The sequence below is a fragment of the Eumetopias jubatus genome, unplaced genomic scaffold (genome assembly GCF_037043125.1).
Source record: "Eumetopias jubatus isolate StellerSeaLion01/CBP00866 unplaced genomic scaffold, mEumJub1_p1.0 scaffold_16, whole genome shotgun sequence".
Taxonomy (NCBI): domain Eukaryota; kingdom Metazoa; phylum Chordata; class Mammalia; order Carnivora; family Otariidae; genus Eumetopias; species Eumetopias jubatus.
The window spans coordinates 69,184,114-69,199,406 of record NW_028274822.1 but is presented as its reverse complement, the minus strand read 5'-3'; the positions used below and the strand labels follow the sequence as shown (position 1 = coordinate 69,199,406).

General features: G+C 42.7%; 1 protein-coding gene across 5 annotated transcripts in view; it reads left to right on the top strand.

The window, feature by feature from the left end:
* The window catches only part of SLC5A1 (solute carrier family 5 member 1), a 73,834-nt gene that overhangs the window by 36,693 nt on the left and 21,848 nt on the right, over positions 1 to 15,293 (top strand). For all 5 annotated transcript variants that reach the window (XM_028124704.2, XM_028124703.2, XM_028124705.2 and 2 more), the window contains exons 7-12: positions 30 to 110; positions 1,469 to 1,689; positions 1,937 to 2,072; positions 4,057 to 4,164; positions 9,993 to 10,143; positions 12,517 to 12,685. In XM_028124704.2, the coding sequence (XP_027980505.1) occupies positions 30 to 110; positions 1,469 to 1,689; positions 1,937 to 2,072; positions 4,057 to 4,164; positions 9,993 to 10,143; positions 12,517 to 12,685 (866 nt within the window). The remainder of the gene's footprint in view (positions 1 to 29; positions 111 to 1,468; positions 1,690 to 1,936; positions 2,073 to 4,056; positions 4,165 to 9,992; positions 10,144 to 12,516; positions 12,686 to 15,293) is intronic.

The window sequence follows — 15,293 nt, the reverse complement described above, 5'->3', positions numbered from 1 at the left end:
CACATGTATTATTTTCTTTGCCTGTTTAGGGGGCCTGGCGGCTGTGATTTACACCGACACTTTGCAGACGGCGATCATGCTGGTGGGGTCTTTCATCCTGACTGGGTTTGGTAAGTGGGGCTGGGGCAGGCTGAGGAGGCAGGGAGGCAGAGGAAGAGGCCTAGGGAGACAAAAATCAAGTCTAACCTCCCTGCCTGCTGCTGGCCCAGGCAGTGAGCTGGGTATCCTCTGCCCTCCCCAGGGGAGTGGTCCAGCCTGAATTGGCCGCCACAGTGGGTGTGCAGGGGCACCTTCCTCAGCCCTAGAAATCTCAGGCTGGGCCTGCTCTCCACAGAGAAACTGGACAAAAAAAGGGATACATCTAAATATCCATCAGGCTAAATATATTCAATGTTGTATCTTAAACCTCAGGTTACATCTTGCCTATATTTGATGTTAAATGTCCTTTATTTTATGAATTGATGATAGTAAGTGATCATTTTCTTGTTTATGTCCTTATTTGACAAAATTTAAAAAACTAGCTTGTCTATGTTGGCCCCTGACCCCAATTTTGAAATTTTATTTGTCTGTAAAATCCTAAAGACAAGACTGGAGACACTAGATATGGAGGTACTTGTTATGGGAGAATATAAAATGCATTTTTAAGAGGGCCCATACTTTCTGTGTGTCCTGTGAAGCCTCTCTATTCTCTGTTTCCAAGAGCTTCCATTTGTTTTTCCCTAGTGGTGGTGGTAGTGGTGGTGGGGTCTGCAGGGCAGAAGCTAGAATGCCTTATTCAAGGACACACAGCAAAGAGGTTGTTGGGCTCCAGACTCCTTACCCTTTCTTTCTCTGTCCATCCTACCACATTGTTGTGACCAGGGATGGTATGGCTGAGTCTGTGGGTCTCTAGGTCTCTGTGCGGGATTTTAAAGGCTGCTGCTGACAGCAAAGGGTGAGGGGGAAACGTCTTTGAATCTTTAAAACCAACGTCTTTCTTTTAATAAGTCCAAGTACTTTCCCTTTTTATTTTATTTTTTTTAAAAGATTTTATTTATTTATTTGAGAGAGAGAGAATGAGAGATAGAAAGCATGAGAGGGAAGAGGGGCAGAGGGAGAAGCAGACTCCCTGCCGAGCAGGGAGCCCGATGTGGGACTCGATCCCTGGACTCCAGGATCATGACCTGAGCCGAAGGCAGTCGCTTAACCAACTGAGCCACCCAGGCGCCCAAGTACTTTCCCTTTTTAAAAAGTTTCATGGTTAAAATACTTTCACAGGTTATTGGTTTAGACCCTCACAGGAGCCCCCCCACCCCAGGAGGCTAGGCAGGGTTAATAATCCCATTCTATGGATGAGAGAGCTGAGGCCCAGAATAGGGAAGTGACTTTCCCAAGACCACACAGTGAGGGTGGTTTCTCAGGCATCCACAGGAAGAAACCCGAATGAAGAGTTGAGAGTTTTAGGATGTTTGTTGCTGATGTTTTCCAGCTTTCCACAAAGTGGGAGGGTATGATGCCTTCATGACAAAGTACATGAACGCCATTCCAACTGTGATTACTGATGGAAACATCACCATCAACAAAGACTGCTATACACCAAGAGCTGACTCTTTTCACATCTTCCGAGATCCCCTCAAAGGAGACCTGCCATGGCCTGGGATCATCTTTGGGTTGTCCATCCTTTCCCTGTGGTACTGGTGCACAGATCAGGTACCCATGCTGGATGCGTGGGGTGGATGGGGTATTCCCCACGTCTCTACAGGGACTCCTGTCTGTCTACGGCTTGTGGTGTTAGGTACGGTAGGGTTGAGCTCATATGGTCTGGGGTCACTGAGCCTTAGTGACAAGGGGCTCGCAGGCCAAGAACCAAGAACATGTGGGAGGGGAGCTGAGGGTAGCCAGAGGACGTTGAGAGGTCTCTGGCCTGCACCCCTCTCTTACTGGCTTTCCCCGGCAGGTCATTGTGCAACGCTGCCTCTCAGCCAAAAACATGTCTCATGTGAAGGCCGGCTGTATCCTGTGTGGGTACATGAAGCTGCTGCCCATGTTCCTCATGGTGATGCCAGGAATGATCAGCCGCATCCTGTACACAGGTGATCCCTTTTGCTGGACTCAGCAGCCACTCTCTCCCACTTTTCTGGCTCTGTGTCACTTCTAAAGCCCTATAGCTCGCTGCTCTTCCTCTTTTTTTTTTCTTGCCACAATTACCAAGCATTATTGTTCCCCCTTTACATAGCAAACAACTTGAGGTCACAGAACCTGTGGGGTTGTCTTCCCTGGTTCCTTACAATGACAATTACTTTCTCCCCTTTTGTAAATTCTCTGAAGTCATGATACACTTCCAGCTGTAGCTTCTTCCAACTAATATTTGCTAGCATTTTGCTCAGTCTTCCTTCCTCAGTGTGTAAAATTTAATGTCAAAGGACCCTGGCCAGTCTCTAATTGCTTGATGCTCAGAGCCCTGTTTCTTGGGCCATTTCTTTGAAGAGCCCTGAGCCTTATACTTTGCTATCTAGGGTAATAGAGTCTTTTTGACCCTTTTGTGACTTCTCCAGCATTGCATTTTTTTCAGTCAGCCATCATAGGTCAAAACTGTTTCCTGGAATATGAAATAATGGCAAAAAAGAGAGCACCAGGGAGTGAAACTTTGGTGAGCTCCTAAAATGAAGACAAGACAGTCTGGAGGCACTTGCTGCCGTTGGCCGTTATTAGCATTCCTATTAGATCTTTTATACTCCTATGCTGGCTCACCTGTCATGAGAAAAATATTCCTAACTGAATAATTTATATTCTAATGGGTATTACACACATAAAAGTATTTGAGATAGTGCTATAATGAATCAGCACTCTAAGGAGCAGCACTAAATGATATATCTGTAGTAGGTACCCAATAAATGTTTGTTGATTTAATTCTAAAGAAGTTACTGGAATTTTGTCCAAGTCTTTAGATCATTTCCCCTTCCTCTCCCAGGCTACTCCTTGTCTTTCTCTACCCCAGATTTTTCACATTTTGGAAGTACTACCCGATAGCCCTCCCACTGGGGAGTTCCCTCAGTTCAATCCTACTTGCAAAAAAGCTGCTTCAAATAAACCTCAAAATTAGGAGCCACAAGTCACTATGATCTTCAGGAGAAACAAGACAGTAGTCAGTGCTAAGCTGTAGGGAGGCCTAGCTAAAGTCTAAAGACTGTGCCCCTTCTCTTCCCGCCCTGAGCATTGCTTTGCTTCCCCCACTCCTCTGCCTAAGAATCCTTTTCTTCCTAGTCAGATCTTGGAGATGGTCATACCAGCAGGGCAGGGGCATGGCATGGAAGGGCTCAGCTTGGAGCTGCACTCTCTGTGGAACCAATTCAGGGCCTTAGGCAGGAATGTCCTGTTTGAAGCCTTATTTTAAGAAAGTGAATCTTGTTCCATACAAATTTTAGGATTGTTTGTTTCAGCTCTGTGAAAAATGTCAATGGTATTTTGATAGGGATTGCATTGAATGTGTAGATTGCTCTGGGCCACATAGACATTTTAACAATGTTTATTCTTCTAATCCAGGAGCATGGAATGTTTTTCCATCCCATTGTGTCTTCCTCAATTTCTTTCATAAGGTTCTGTAGTTTCTAGAGTACAGATCCTTTACCTCTTTTGTTAGGTTTATTCCTAGGTATCTTATAGTTTTTGGTGCAATTAAAATTAGTTAATCAGAAAAAGACAATTATCATATGGTTTTACTCATATGTGGAATTTGGGAATAGGGCAGAGGACCATAGGGGAAGGGAGGGACACCTGAATGGGAAGAAATCAGAGACGGAGACAAACTATGAGACACTCCGGACTCCGGGAAACAAACTGAGGGTTGTGGAAGGGAGGGAGTGGGGGGGATGGGGTCTGGGTGATGGTCATTGGGGAGGGCATGTGATCTGATGAGCACTGGGTGTTATACACAATTGATGAATCATTGAACACTACATCAAAAACTAATGATATACTATATGTTGGCTAATTGAATTTAAATAAAAAAAAGGAAAGTGAATCTTGGAAATATTTCCCCGATGTCTGCTTGCTGACATGGCTCTCATCTTTCCTCAGAAAAAATTGCCTGCACTGTCCCCTCGGAGTGTAAGAAATATTGCGGTACTGAGGTTGGCTGTACCAACATTGCTTACCCGACCTTGGTGGTGGAGCTCATGCCCAATGGTGAGAGTCATCTTGCTGGCAAAGTCTTTCTTTGGAGGCTGATTTGGCTTCCACTTTATGTAGATTTCTGTGGCCTTCTGGGGAAAAGCCATTTCTGAGCCTGGGGGCCCAGTAGGGAAGGCTTTCCTCTGGGTGTCCTCAGTTTTTGAACATGTCTTCCTTCAGTGGAAAGGAGACATATGACTTGGTTGAGCTCTATGAGACCTAGCATGTGTCCATCAGTCCGTTGTGGAAAAGAGGTGATCTGAAAATGTGCTAGTGAAAAAAACAACTTTTCCATGCTCATCTAGAAGATCTTTTGGAGCTCTCCAACAGACATTAACATGAAAGCTTAAACTAAGTGGAGTTTTTCCTTGAGAATGAATTGATATTCTAAGGAGGAAAGGCAGAACAGTTTTAGCTATTGAATGAGGAAGTTTGAGGCAGTAGATGGATGGACCACAAGGGGGCTTCTCACTAAAGAGAATGTGTTATCCTAGGTGATTGAGTACTTGGAGTCCAGAATAGTTTTGGGTTAGACCTGTAGGGCTACTGTTCATGTTTCATGTCGAAGAAAAATCTAATTCTGGATCAAGGGATGCAAACCTCATTAGGTTAGGGGGTCTCAGGAGGCTAAAAATTCAAAGGTATTGATCAGGAAAATTTATAATAAACTTATAAATTTTATTACTGAGAGGAAACCTAGAGACTATCTAGTCAAACCTCTTCATTTTATAGTTAGGGAAACTGAGACCTACAGAAGGAAAATGATTTTTTTCCAAGGCCACATAGCAACTCAGTGTCTGGCTTGCATAACTGTGCTCAAGGCTGGAATTGAAGTTTTTTTTTTTTTTTTTAAACCACAAACTGGATGTGTGACCTTGGGCAAACCATTTGCATTCAAATTCTATAAAAATGGGGGTAATTGTTAACTATTCCACTGAACTGGGCTGCTTATTAATTAAGGTTGCAATTAGAAGAGTCACATGGCTGGTTCTTTTAGAGTTCTGGTTTGGATTACACTGAACTATGTGGGGGTGTTTATGTTATTCCTCTTTCTCTTTTTTTAAGATTTAAAACATTTTTGAAATGATTTACTTATTTTATTTTTATTTTTTATTCTTAAAATGATTTATTTATTTGTCAGAGAGAGAAAGAGAGCACAAGCAGGGGGAACAGCAGGCAGAGGGAGAAGCAGGCTCCCTGCTGAGCAAGGACCACCCCCCTCCCCCTGATGTGGGACTCAATCCCAGGACCCTGGGATCATGACCTGAGCTGAAGGCAGATGCTTAACTGACTGAGCCACCCAGGAGTCCCTACATATTTATTTTAGAAAGAGAGAGAGAGAGCATGAGTGAGTGGGGGGAGGGGCATAGGGGGAGGGAGAGAATCTTGAAGCAGACTCCCTGCTGAGAGTGGAGCCTGACGCGGGGCTCGATCCCAGGACCCTGAGATCATGACCTGAGACAAAACTAAGAAATCAACTGACTGAGCCACCCAGGTTTTCCCCTAAAAAAAAATTTTTTTTAAAGTAATCTCTACACCCAATGTGAGGCTTGAACTCACAACCCCGAGATCAAGAGTCGCATGCTCTAGAACCATCCAAGTGCCCCTGTTTATGTTGTTTCTTTAGAAGGGCAGATTGTGGGTGAGACTGTAGTTCTGAACACTGTGCTAGAGTGAACTGTACATGACAGGAAAATGCATGACTCGCAAGACAACAAAATGCTGTGTTTACATGTACCATTACCATTCCCTCATCTTCAGCTAGAATCTGGCTTCTGTAAACACTGAATTTTCCAGTGACTTCCTGTGCTAGATTAAATAGAAATTTTCCATTCCTTATCTTACTTGACCCCTCAGTAGCATTCAGCTTTATTGATCACTCATCTTTCTTCCGTTATCTCTTCTCTTGGATTCCATTATACTATACTCTCCTATTTGTCTGTTTTATCTCCATCCTTTAGGCTGCTCCTTTTTGTCTCATTTGAAGATTCAGCCTCTTCCACTTGGTCGGTAAATGTTGCCCCACCAATCTGTCACTAAATTCTGTCCATTTTGCCTCCTAAATATCTCTTATATTCATCTATCTCTTTCTATTTTTTACCTCTATCACCCTGCATTGATATACCGTTATTTCTTGCCAGAGCCACTGTAAAATTATGTTCAACAAATATTTATTGAGTGAATAAGAGAGTTTGATAAGAGTGTAGTACAGAGGGGAGAGCTTTATCCCAGCTTTACAATTAACTAAACCCTGAACAAATGGCAGAGCTAGGGCTCGAAGCCCTACCTCCTAACTCCTTGAAGTGGACCTTTGTTGTCCACTGAAAAGTGAGGGAATTGGACTAGAGGATCTTTGTAACTCCTGTGGTTTATGTGCTACAAGCTCAGGAGGAACCATTAATTGTAAAGCTTTATCCCAGCTTTACAATTAACTAAACCCTGAACAAATGGCAGAGCTAGGGCTCGAAGCCCTACCTCCTAACTCCTTGAAGTGGACCTTTGTTTTGTCAACTGAAAAGTGAGGGAATTGGACTAGAGGATCTTTGTAACTCCTGTGGTTTATGTGCTACAAGCTCAGGAGGAACCATTAAAAAACTCCCAACAGGGGCACCTGGGTGGCTCAGTTGGTTAAGCATCTGCTTTTGGCTCAGGTCATGATCCCAGGGTCCTGGTTCTCTTTCCCCCTGCCTGCCACTCCCACTGCTTCTGCTCTGTCTCTCTAAAAAATAAATAAAATCTTAAAAAAAACTCCCAAAACAAATGACAAAATAATTGAAGCTGGCAGCCTTTATTTTTCTTCTTGCAAGATGAAAACAAAACTATAAAATTATTTGCAGATACAAAACCTAGAGGAATGATAGAATCATGTACCAAAAAGATCTCAACAGGCAGGAATGTTGACTCAAATCTAATAAGCTCAAGTTTAATAGAGGTAATATGTCAAGTTCTGTATATTTGGGCCCCCAAGCCCAATTATAAAGAATATTGTAAGAAACTGAGGATCTTTAGTGTGGAGAAGAGAGAGTTCAAGAGGACATGAATTATCTTTGAATATATGAAAAATGGTAAAGTAGGTGAACAGTGAGACCTCTTCTGTTGGGTAGCTTACGGACTGTGTCTGAGGCTATAAAGAGGCAGATATCAGCCTAGTTAGGATTGTCCAAGAGGGAGCAGACCCCCTGTGCAGTTGTGGATTTCCTGTTGCTGGAGAATTTGGGCAGAAGAAGGGATTCTACCAATGGATGGTAAGCCTAGGTGACAACTAAGGTTACTTTTACTTCTAAGACTGTACTCTCCATGGTGGGCCCTCAGCATGACCTGGCCTTCCAGCCTAGCAGGGACAACTTTATGCTGTCCTTGGTATGGAAGTAGTGATAGAGATTATAGCCAACCATGCTGGCCATGAGTGGGAGAAATTTTATTTATTTATTTATTTAGATTTTACTTATTTATTTGACAGGGAGAGTGAGAGAGCACAAGCAGGGGGAACAGTAGAAAGAGAGGGAGAAGCAGGCTCCCTGCCAAAGCAGGGAGCCCAATGCGGGGCTTGATCCCAGGACCCTGGGATCATGACCTGAGCCAAAGGCAGACACACTTAACCATCTGAGCCACCAAGGCGCCCCTGATTGGGAGAAATTTTAAAAGGACAATTCCTTATTCTGATTTGGGCAGGTGTAGTATTATCCCCATTCAACACACCAAGAGATGAGGCCTAGAGGTTAGCATAACTTGCTTAGGGTCGGAGTTTGGAAATACAGCCTTGTCTTTTGTTTTTCAGTGACAACTTTATTGAGCTATAATTCACATACATATGATTTATCACTTAAGGCATACAATTCAATGGTATGTTAGTATATTCAGAGGTGTGCAACCATCACCATAGTTTTAGAAAATTTTTATCATCTCCAAAAGAAATCCTGTACCCAATAACAGTCATCCCACATTTTACCCAACCCCCGTAGCCCTAGGCAACCATTGATCTATTCCCTGTCTCTACGGATTTGCTTGCTTTGAGCATTTAACATAAATGAGATTATACAATAGTTGTACTTTGTGTCTGGCTTCTTTCACTTAGCAGAACGTTTTCAAGGTTTATCCACATTGTAGCATGCATTAGTACTTCATTCTTTTTTACTGATAAATGATAGTCCATTGCATGGGTGTATCACACTTTGTTTATCCATTTATCAGTTGATGGACATGTGTTATTTCAGCTATTATAAATAATACTACTATGAACATTCATGTTCGAGGTTTTATTTACAGATTATTTTAGAGAGAGAGAGAGTGGGGGAGGGGCAGAGGAAGAAGGAGAGAGAAAATCTTAAGCAGACTTGCCACTGAGCATGGAGCCCAGTTTGGGACTCAGTCTCATGACCCTGAGATCATCACCTGAGCTGAAATCAAGAGTCAGACACTCAACCGACTGAGCCACCCAGGGGCCCCTCATGTTCAAGTTTTTATGTGGACACATGTTTCTATTTCTTTTGAGCAGATACCTAGAAGTGAAATTAATAATCATATGGTAATTGCATGTTTAACTTGAGAAACTGCTAGACCATTTGCCACAGTGACTGTGCCCTTTTACATTACTGCTAACAATGTATGAGGGTTCCTATTTCTCCACATCTCCACCCACACTTGTTGTTATATTTTCTTCCTTCCTTCCTTTCTTTCTTCCTTTCTTTCTCTTTCTTTCTTTCTTTCTTTCTTTCTTTCTTTCTTTCTTTCTTTCTTTCTTTCTTTCTTTCTTTCTCTTTCTTTCTTTCTTTCTTTCTTTCTTTCTTTCTTTCCTCTTTCTTTCTTTCTTTCTTTCTTTCTTTCTTTCTTTCTTTCTTTCTTTCCTCTTTCTTTCTTTCTTTCTTTCTTTCTTTCTTTCTTTCTTTCTCTCTTTCTTTCTCTCTTTCTTTTTTTCTCTCTTTCTCTCTCTCTCTCCCTCCCTCCCTCTCTTCTTTCCTTCCTTCCATTCCTTCCTTCCTTCTTTTTTATTATAGCCACCCTAGTGGGTACAAAGTAGTATTTTATTGTAGTTTTGGTTTGAATCTCCCTGATGTTGAGCATCTTTTCATGTGATTATTAGCCACTTGTTTATCTTCTTTGGAGAAGTTTCTATTCAAGTTCTTTACCCATTTTAATTGGATTACTTGTCTTTTTTATTATTCAGTTATACATGTTCTTTATATATTCTGCATACTAGACCCTTATTAGATATATGAATTGCAAATATTTCCTTCCATTCTATGGAATTTTTACTTTCTTGAGAACCTCATCTTTTGAATCCTACTTTTAATCTTTCTGCTATACCATGAATTTTTAAGTAAAAGACCTTATAAAACTCCTTTTAGATGGACTCACACACACATCATCACCACCATCACCATTAACCACCATTACCACCACCATCATCATCATTCAGTTGCAAAGTATTTACCTCATATATATTTTGTCCTTATCTCTCTGTTGACTGCTTTGGGCTTACAATATAATATCTAGTCTTTATGGAGAGACAAGTTGGAGAACATGGCATGGTTTCAGAAGGCAAACAAAGCTTGAGTTCTCACAATTTCTAAGTGCAAAAGGGGCGCCTGGGTGGCTCAGATGGTTAAGCGTCTGCCTTCGGCTCAGGTCATGGTCCCAGGGTCCTGGGATCGAGTCCCACATCAGGCTCCCTGCTCCTTGGGAGCCTGCTTCTCCCTCTGCCTCTCTCTCTCTCTGTGTCTCTCATGAATAAAAAAAAAAAATCTTAAAAAAAGAAAAACAAAATTAAAAACAAAACAAAACAAAAACAAAAACAAAAGAGCTGAGTTGCTGTGTGTGCCACTCAGAATCTCCTTCTCTTTCAGGACTGCGAGGCCTGATGCTGTCAGTCATGTTGGCCTCTCTCATGAGCTCCTTAACCTCCATTTTCAATAGCGCCAGCACCCTCTTCACCATGGACATCTATACCAAGATCCGGAAGGGAGCATCTGAGAAAGAGCTCATGATTGCAGGAAGGTAAGTGCAGCTTCTCCTTGCCACCCATCATGAAAGACTGAATGATCTGTGCTACCCCTCAAGGTAGAGAAGACTGGTAGATGCTTGGTTAGAATGGGAGTAACCTCTGTGGCTAGTTATATTTTCACTTCAGTGGCATTTAACTTCAAATTGAAGATCTCAAACAATGCCTGTCTGGAGTAAGATATGACATCAGAAATCATCTAATCTAACCCTCAGTTTATCAACAAACAAAAGGAGGCTTGTCTTTTTTTTTTTAAAGATTTTCTTTATTCATGAGAGGGAGAGAGAGGGAAGCAGAGGGAGAAGCAGACTCCTCACAAAGCAGGGAGCCCGATGCAGGGCTTGATCCCAGGACTCTGGGATCATGACCTGAGCTGAAGGCAGATGCTTAACCGACTGAGCCACCCAGGCACCCAAAAGGAGGCTCGTCTTGCCTAAATCCAGGTAGTCTGGACAGTGGCAGAACCAGGGCTGGAAATCAGGCCAAGTGAGTCCTTGTCCAAGGCCCTTTATACTGCCCCATGTGGGCCTCCTCAGCCCTCGACACTGTAGGTCTTCACATGGGCCATCTTCAAGGCCCAGATGCCTCTGATGCCTCGACCCTTTGCTACAACATTTTGCATGACCATTGTGAGGATCAAGTGATACTGTGCTTGGGAACATGCTCTGTAAAGTCTAAAACACCATGCTATACATACATTTGTTATTGCCAAATGGGATAATGGACACAACAGGATACTGAAAGCCAGAGCGTTGATGCATGGGTCAGAGGTGCTCATAATCTTGACTATCCATAGAACAGATGCTTTGGATAGAGGACTAACTAAAACTCTACTATGTCTCTTTGTGGGGCTATGGCAGGTCAACTTCTCAGAGCAGGGGGATCAAGTCCCTGTGATGTCAGTCAAGAGAAATTTCACAATGAGTGCAGGAGGGGTATGGACTGCCACCTCATAGGCCTCATCAATAAGATTAGGGCAAAGGAAGGAAAGGGAAAATGACAGGCCATTGTCAGGTGATGAGCCACCTGGCACCCAGGGGAGATCTGACCAGGCCCAAGTCTACTACTTTGCTTCACAGAAAGCAACACTATCACCCTGACTGTTTTTTTCCTTAGAAAGGACTTTACTGTTTCCCACCCGCCCTGTTATCTATAAGGCTCGAGATGCAAGATGAAAAGAGAACCATTTTGTTGCTTTGCTCAGGGCTGGCCCCTTGGCTCTGAGGTTGTTGGGGCTCACACTTTTTTGCATCCCATGACTGCTGCCCTGGAGCTTATCCATGCCCTAGATGAGCTTACAGGAGACAATCCCAAACTTTGCTATGGGGACTGTAAGAGCAATCAAGGAGTCAAAGAAGGGAGAGGTGAACATGGCATGCAGTAGTTGGGGAAGCTCCTAGAAGAGGGAGGCCTGAGCTGAGGTCAAAATTGTGGGTAGGATTTGGGTAAATGGGGGGTAGTGGGAAGGGCATTCCAGAGAGAGAAATATATGAGTGAAAACACTGCTTTGCAAAGGTTAGTTTAAGACTCTTTTGCCTTAAATTCATGTAAGTGAGGTAAGGGAATCATAGCCTTCTTTCTAATTAAATCAAGAGCACAAGTAAGAGGAGCTTGTAAGGGAACCCTCCAATCTCTTCAAAACTTGAAGTAAAATTCAAGAGGAGAGCTGGACGTACTTGGTAGTGTCCCTTTCTAACTAGACTGTTCCTTTATAAACTCTTTTTGGCTGTAGTTTTCAATTTATGAAGTGAAGAGGAGAAGGAGGAGGAGGAGAAGAAAATAAAAATTATGGCCTTTACTATTTATTGAGTACCTACTGTTTGTTAGGTGTTTTGCTATAGCTGATCCTTATTCCAAAATTGCAAGGTCAGTCATATTATTCCCAATTTGCATATAGAGAAATTGAGACTCAGAGAGGTTAAGCAAGGTGTCCTATGTCACATAGAGAAAAGAAAGATTTGAATCCAGGACTGCTTGGCTCCCAAATCCATACCTTTGTTCCTACACTCTGCTACTTGTCAAAGTGTGATTCTCTTATGGCAGTGACTAGTTTAGGTTAGTTAAGTGCATTTCACTTATTCACAGGCACAGATGACTTTCTCAAAGAAGCAGAATACAGAGGAAAAAAACCCTCAAGAATGAATTTGCTAATTATTTTTCCTTGTTGTGGTCATATTACACACACATACAACATGTATATATAATTATAATAAATGAAATTATGCACACACATAAATATATACATTTATGTGCATATGTATTTGCTAGTTATATATATATACACACACAAACACATCTGATACATAGTAATATATATTTATTCATATAGAGCCGTTTATTGACACTGTACTGGGGGGCTTTGATTTCAGGTTGTTCATCCTGGTGCTGATAGGCATCAGCATTGCCTGGGTGCCCATTGTGCAGTCAGCACAAAGTGGGCAGCTCTTCGATTACATCCAGTCCATTACCAGTTACTTGGGACCACCCATATCAGCTGTCTTCCTGCTTGCTATTTTCTGGAAGAGAGTCACTGAGCCGGTAGGTATCATTTATGCATGTCCTGAAAAGCCATTCTGACACAGAAATTCCCACCTGGAGCTGCATAGTCTTCATGGAAGGGATTCTGTTTCCCAGAGATCTCGAGCGGGAATACATGTGCCACTGAAGGTTTGTATGGGAAAGCCTTCAGAGACTCTCCCGGGTTCACGTTCTTTTGGATTTCCCTATCCTCTTTACTACAGGTTCCAAACTCATTCTCAACTAATGATGTACATTTTCCATCCAATCTGGGTGATTTTGACCTGATAACATGGCATTAGCCAGGAAGTTTGTAACCCCTGGGTGAGCCCCTCCGGAGGAAGTCCTAGCACAGGCTCCCTCTAGTGGTTCTGCAGTGAGCTTGGGTTTCTGGCCAGCACTTCTCAAGGCCCAGTGAAGGATGAAGTCCTAGGGCTCAAGAAGTTTATATGCAAAACAACATAAAGTAGATCATAATTGAGTGGCACAGAACATGAGAAGGGATTCACAGAAAGGCTATATCAGCAGAGGCTGAAACTGAGAGGGAAGAGAGGGTATTCAAAGCAGAGAGAACAGCACCAGGACTTGGAGGCAGAAGTGCAAGGATAAGGGTAAGGGTGAGGGGCTTGTAAGGCATCTCACCTGGCTCAAGAGGGAGTTTGTGTGTATGGATAATGGAAGATACGCTAGAAAGACAGGTTAAAGTTAAATTAGGAATGGCTCCTTTGAAAACCATGCTAAAGAGTTTGGGTTTTCATTGGGGTGCTGTTAAAGGTTTTGAGCCACCATGAAAAGGATGCCTTTGGATATGCCTTCTGACTGGGGTGTTGCTCACCTGGCTCTGTATCAAACCATCTACACACCCAGGGAAGGCTGGGGTGGAGTGGGGGTGCTGACTATGTAGCTTATTGTCTGAAGCAGTATAAATGATGACATATTTTTGGTTAGAGATAACCCCTTTCTCCCAGTAGGACAAAAACAAAAATATGCTTGGGAAATACCTCACTGGAATGACCCAGCTTTGAAGTGCAAAATTACATGTGTTTCTCTCCATTCAACATTTGCTGTTAGGAACATAGTCCAGATTTGCTGGTAACACAAAACCGCATGCACAGATAAATACCCTTGAGAGATCAGAATTAAACCTGCAAGTGATCATGACAGGTTAGAGAAATGGGTACACTCTTAGGATATATTTCAATAGAGATTAGCAGAAGCTGAGATATTTCTAAGTTAAAAGTTAGTAAAGTGTGGCTAGAAGCCCAGCTGGGTATTGCTGTGGACTAAAAACAGATTCAGTTCGGGGTGCCTGGGTGGCTCAGTTGTTAAGCATCTGCCTTCGGCTCAGGTCATGATCTTGGGGTCCTGGGATCGAGTTCAGCATCGGGCTCCCTGCTCAGCGGGAAGCCTGTTTCTCCCTCTCCCACTCCCCCTGCTTGTGTCCCCTCTCTTGCTGTCTCTCTCTCTGTCAAATAAAAAAAATTAAAAAAAATCTTTAAAAACAGATTCGATTCAACAAAGGACTGTGACATTCAAAAAATAAGGCTAAGAATTGGGATAGAGTGGTTCTCAATTGGGAGTGATTTTGCCCTTCCCCCAAGGGACTTTTGACAATGTCTGGCAACATTTTTGATTGCTTTGATTCAGAAAATGCTACTAGGATCTAGTGGGCGGAGGCCAGGGATGCTGCTAAACATTCTTCAGTGCACAAGACAGCTCCCCCCAAGCCCATCCCCAAAAGAATTGTCCAGCCCAAATGTCACAGTGCTGAGGGTGAGAAGCCCTTGCTAGAGTCTCTGGAGAGTACCACTTAGAGACTGCAAAGTGATTCTCAGGACTGGCCAGGGATTGTGTTTGATGAGGGGTGACTCTAAGGCTTGAGGAAAATGTCAAAATTTCCCAGATTTTTCAAGAGCCTCTTGAGAATAAGATTAAAGGAACAAGAAGAGGAGGCTAATTGCCAAAAGAGAAGGGCTATGTGTTGGTTAATTGAATATATTTATTTATTTATTTAAAGGTTTTATTTATTTATTTGTCAGGGAGAGAGAGAGCACAAGTAGGCAGAGTGGCAGGCAGAGCAGGCAGAGGGAGAGGCAGGCTCCCTGCTGAGCAAGGAGCCTGATGTGGGCCTTGATCCCAGGACCCCTGGATCATGACCTGAGCCAAAGGCAGATGCTTAACTGACAGCCACCCAGGCATCCCGCTAATTGAATTTAAATTTAAAAAAAGAAAAAAGAAAAAACCACAAAACACCAAAAGAGAAGGAAAGTTTTATAGCAGATTTTATCAATATTATTCATACAAACTAAAGTAAAAAAAAAAGTAATTTTTTGAATGAATAAGTGTATGGGGAAAGAATGAGGAACATCTTTTTCCCTATCTATCTATCTATCTATCTATCTATCTATCTATCTATCTATCTATCTATCTATCATCTATCATCTTCTAACAGATACTTCCAGATGCCAGACATAGGGCTAGGTACTGGCAACACAAAGGGAATAAATCCTGGTTTCTTCCCTGGGCAAATTCCCAGTTCAGAGGGGGAGACAGAGAAGTGAGTGAGTGATTCCATAGCAGTGGGATTAGTACTGGCATGGAGGTGTGTCTAAGGTGCAGTCAGAGCGAG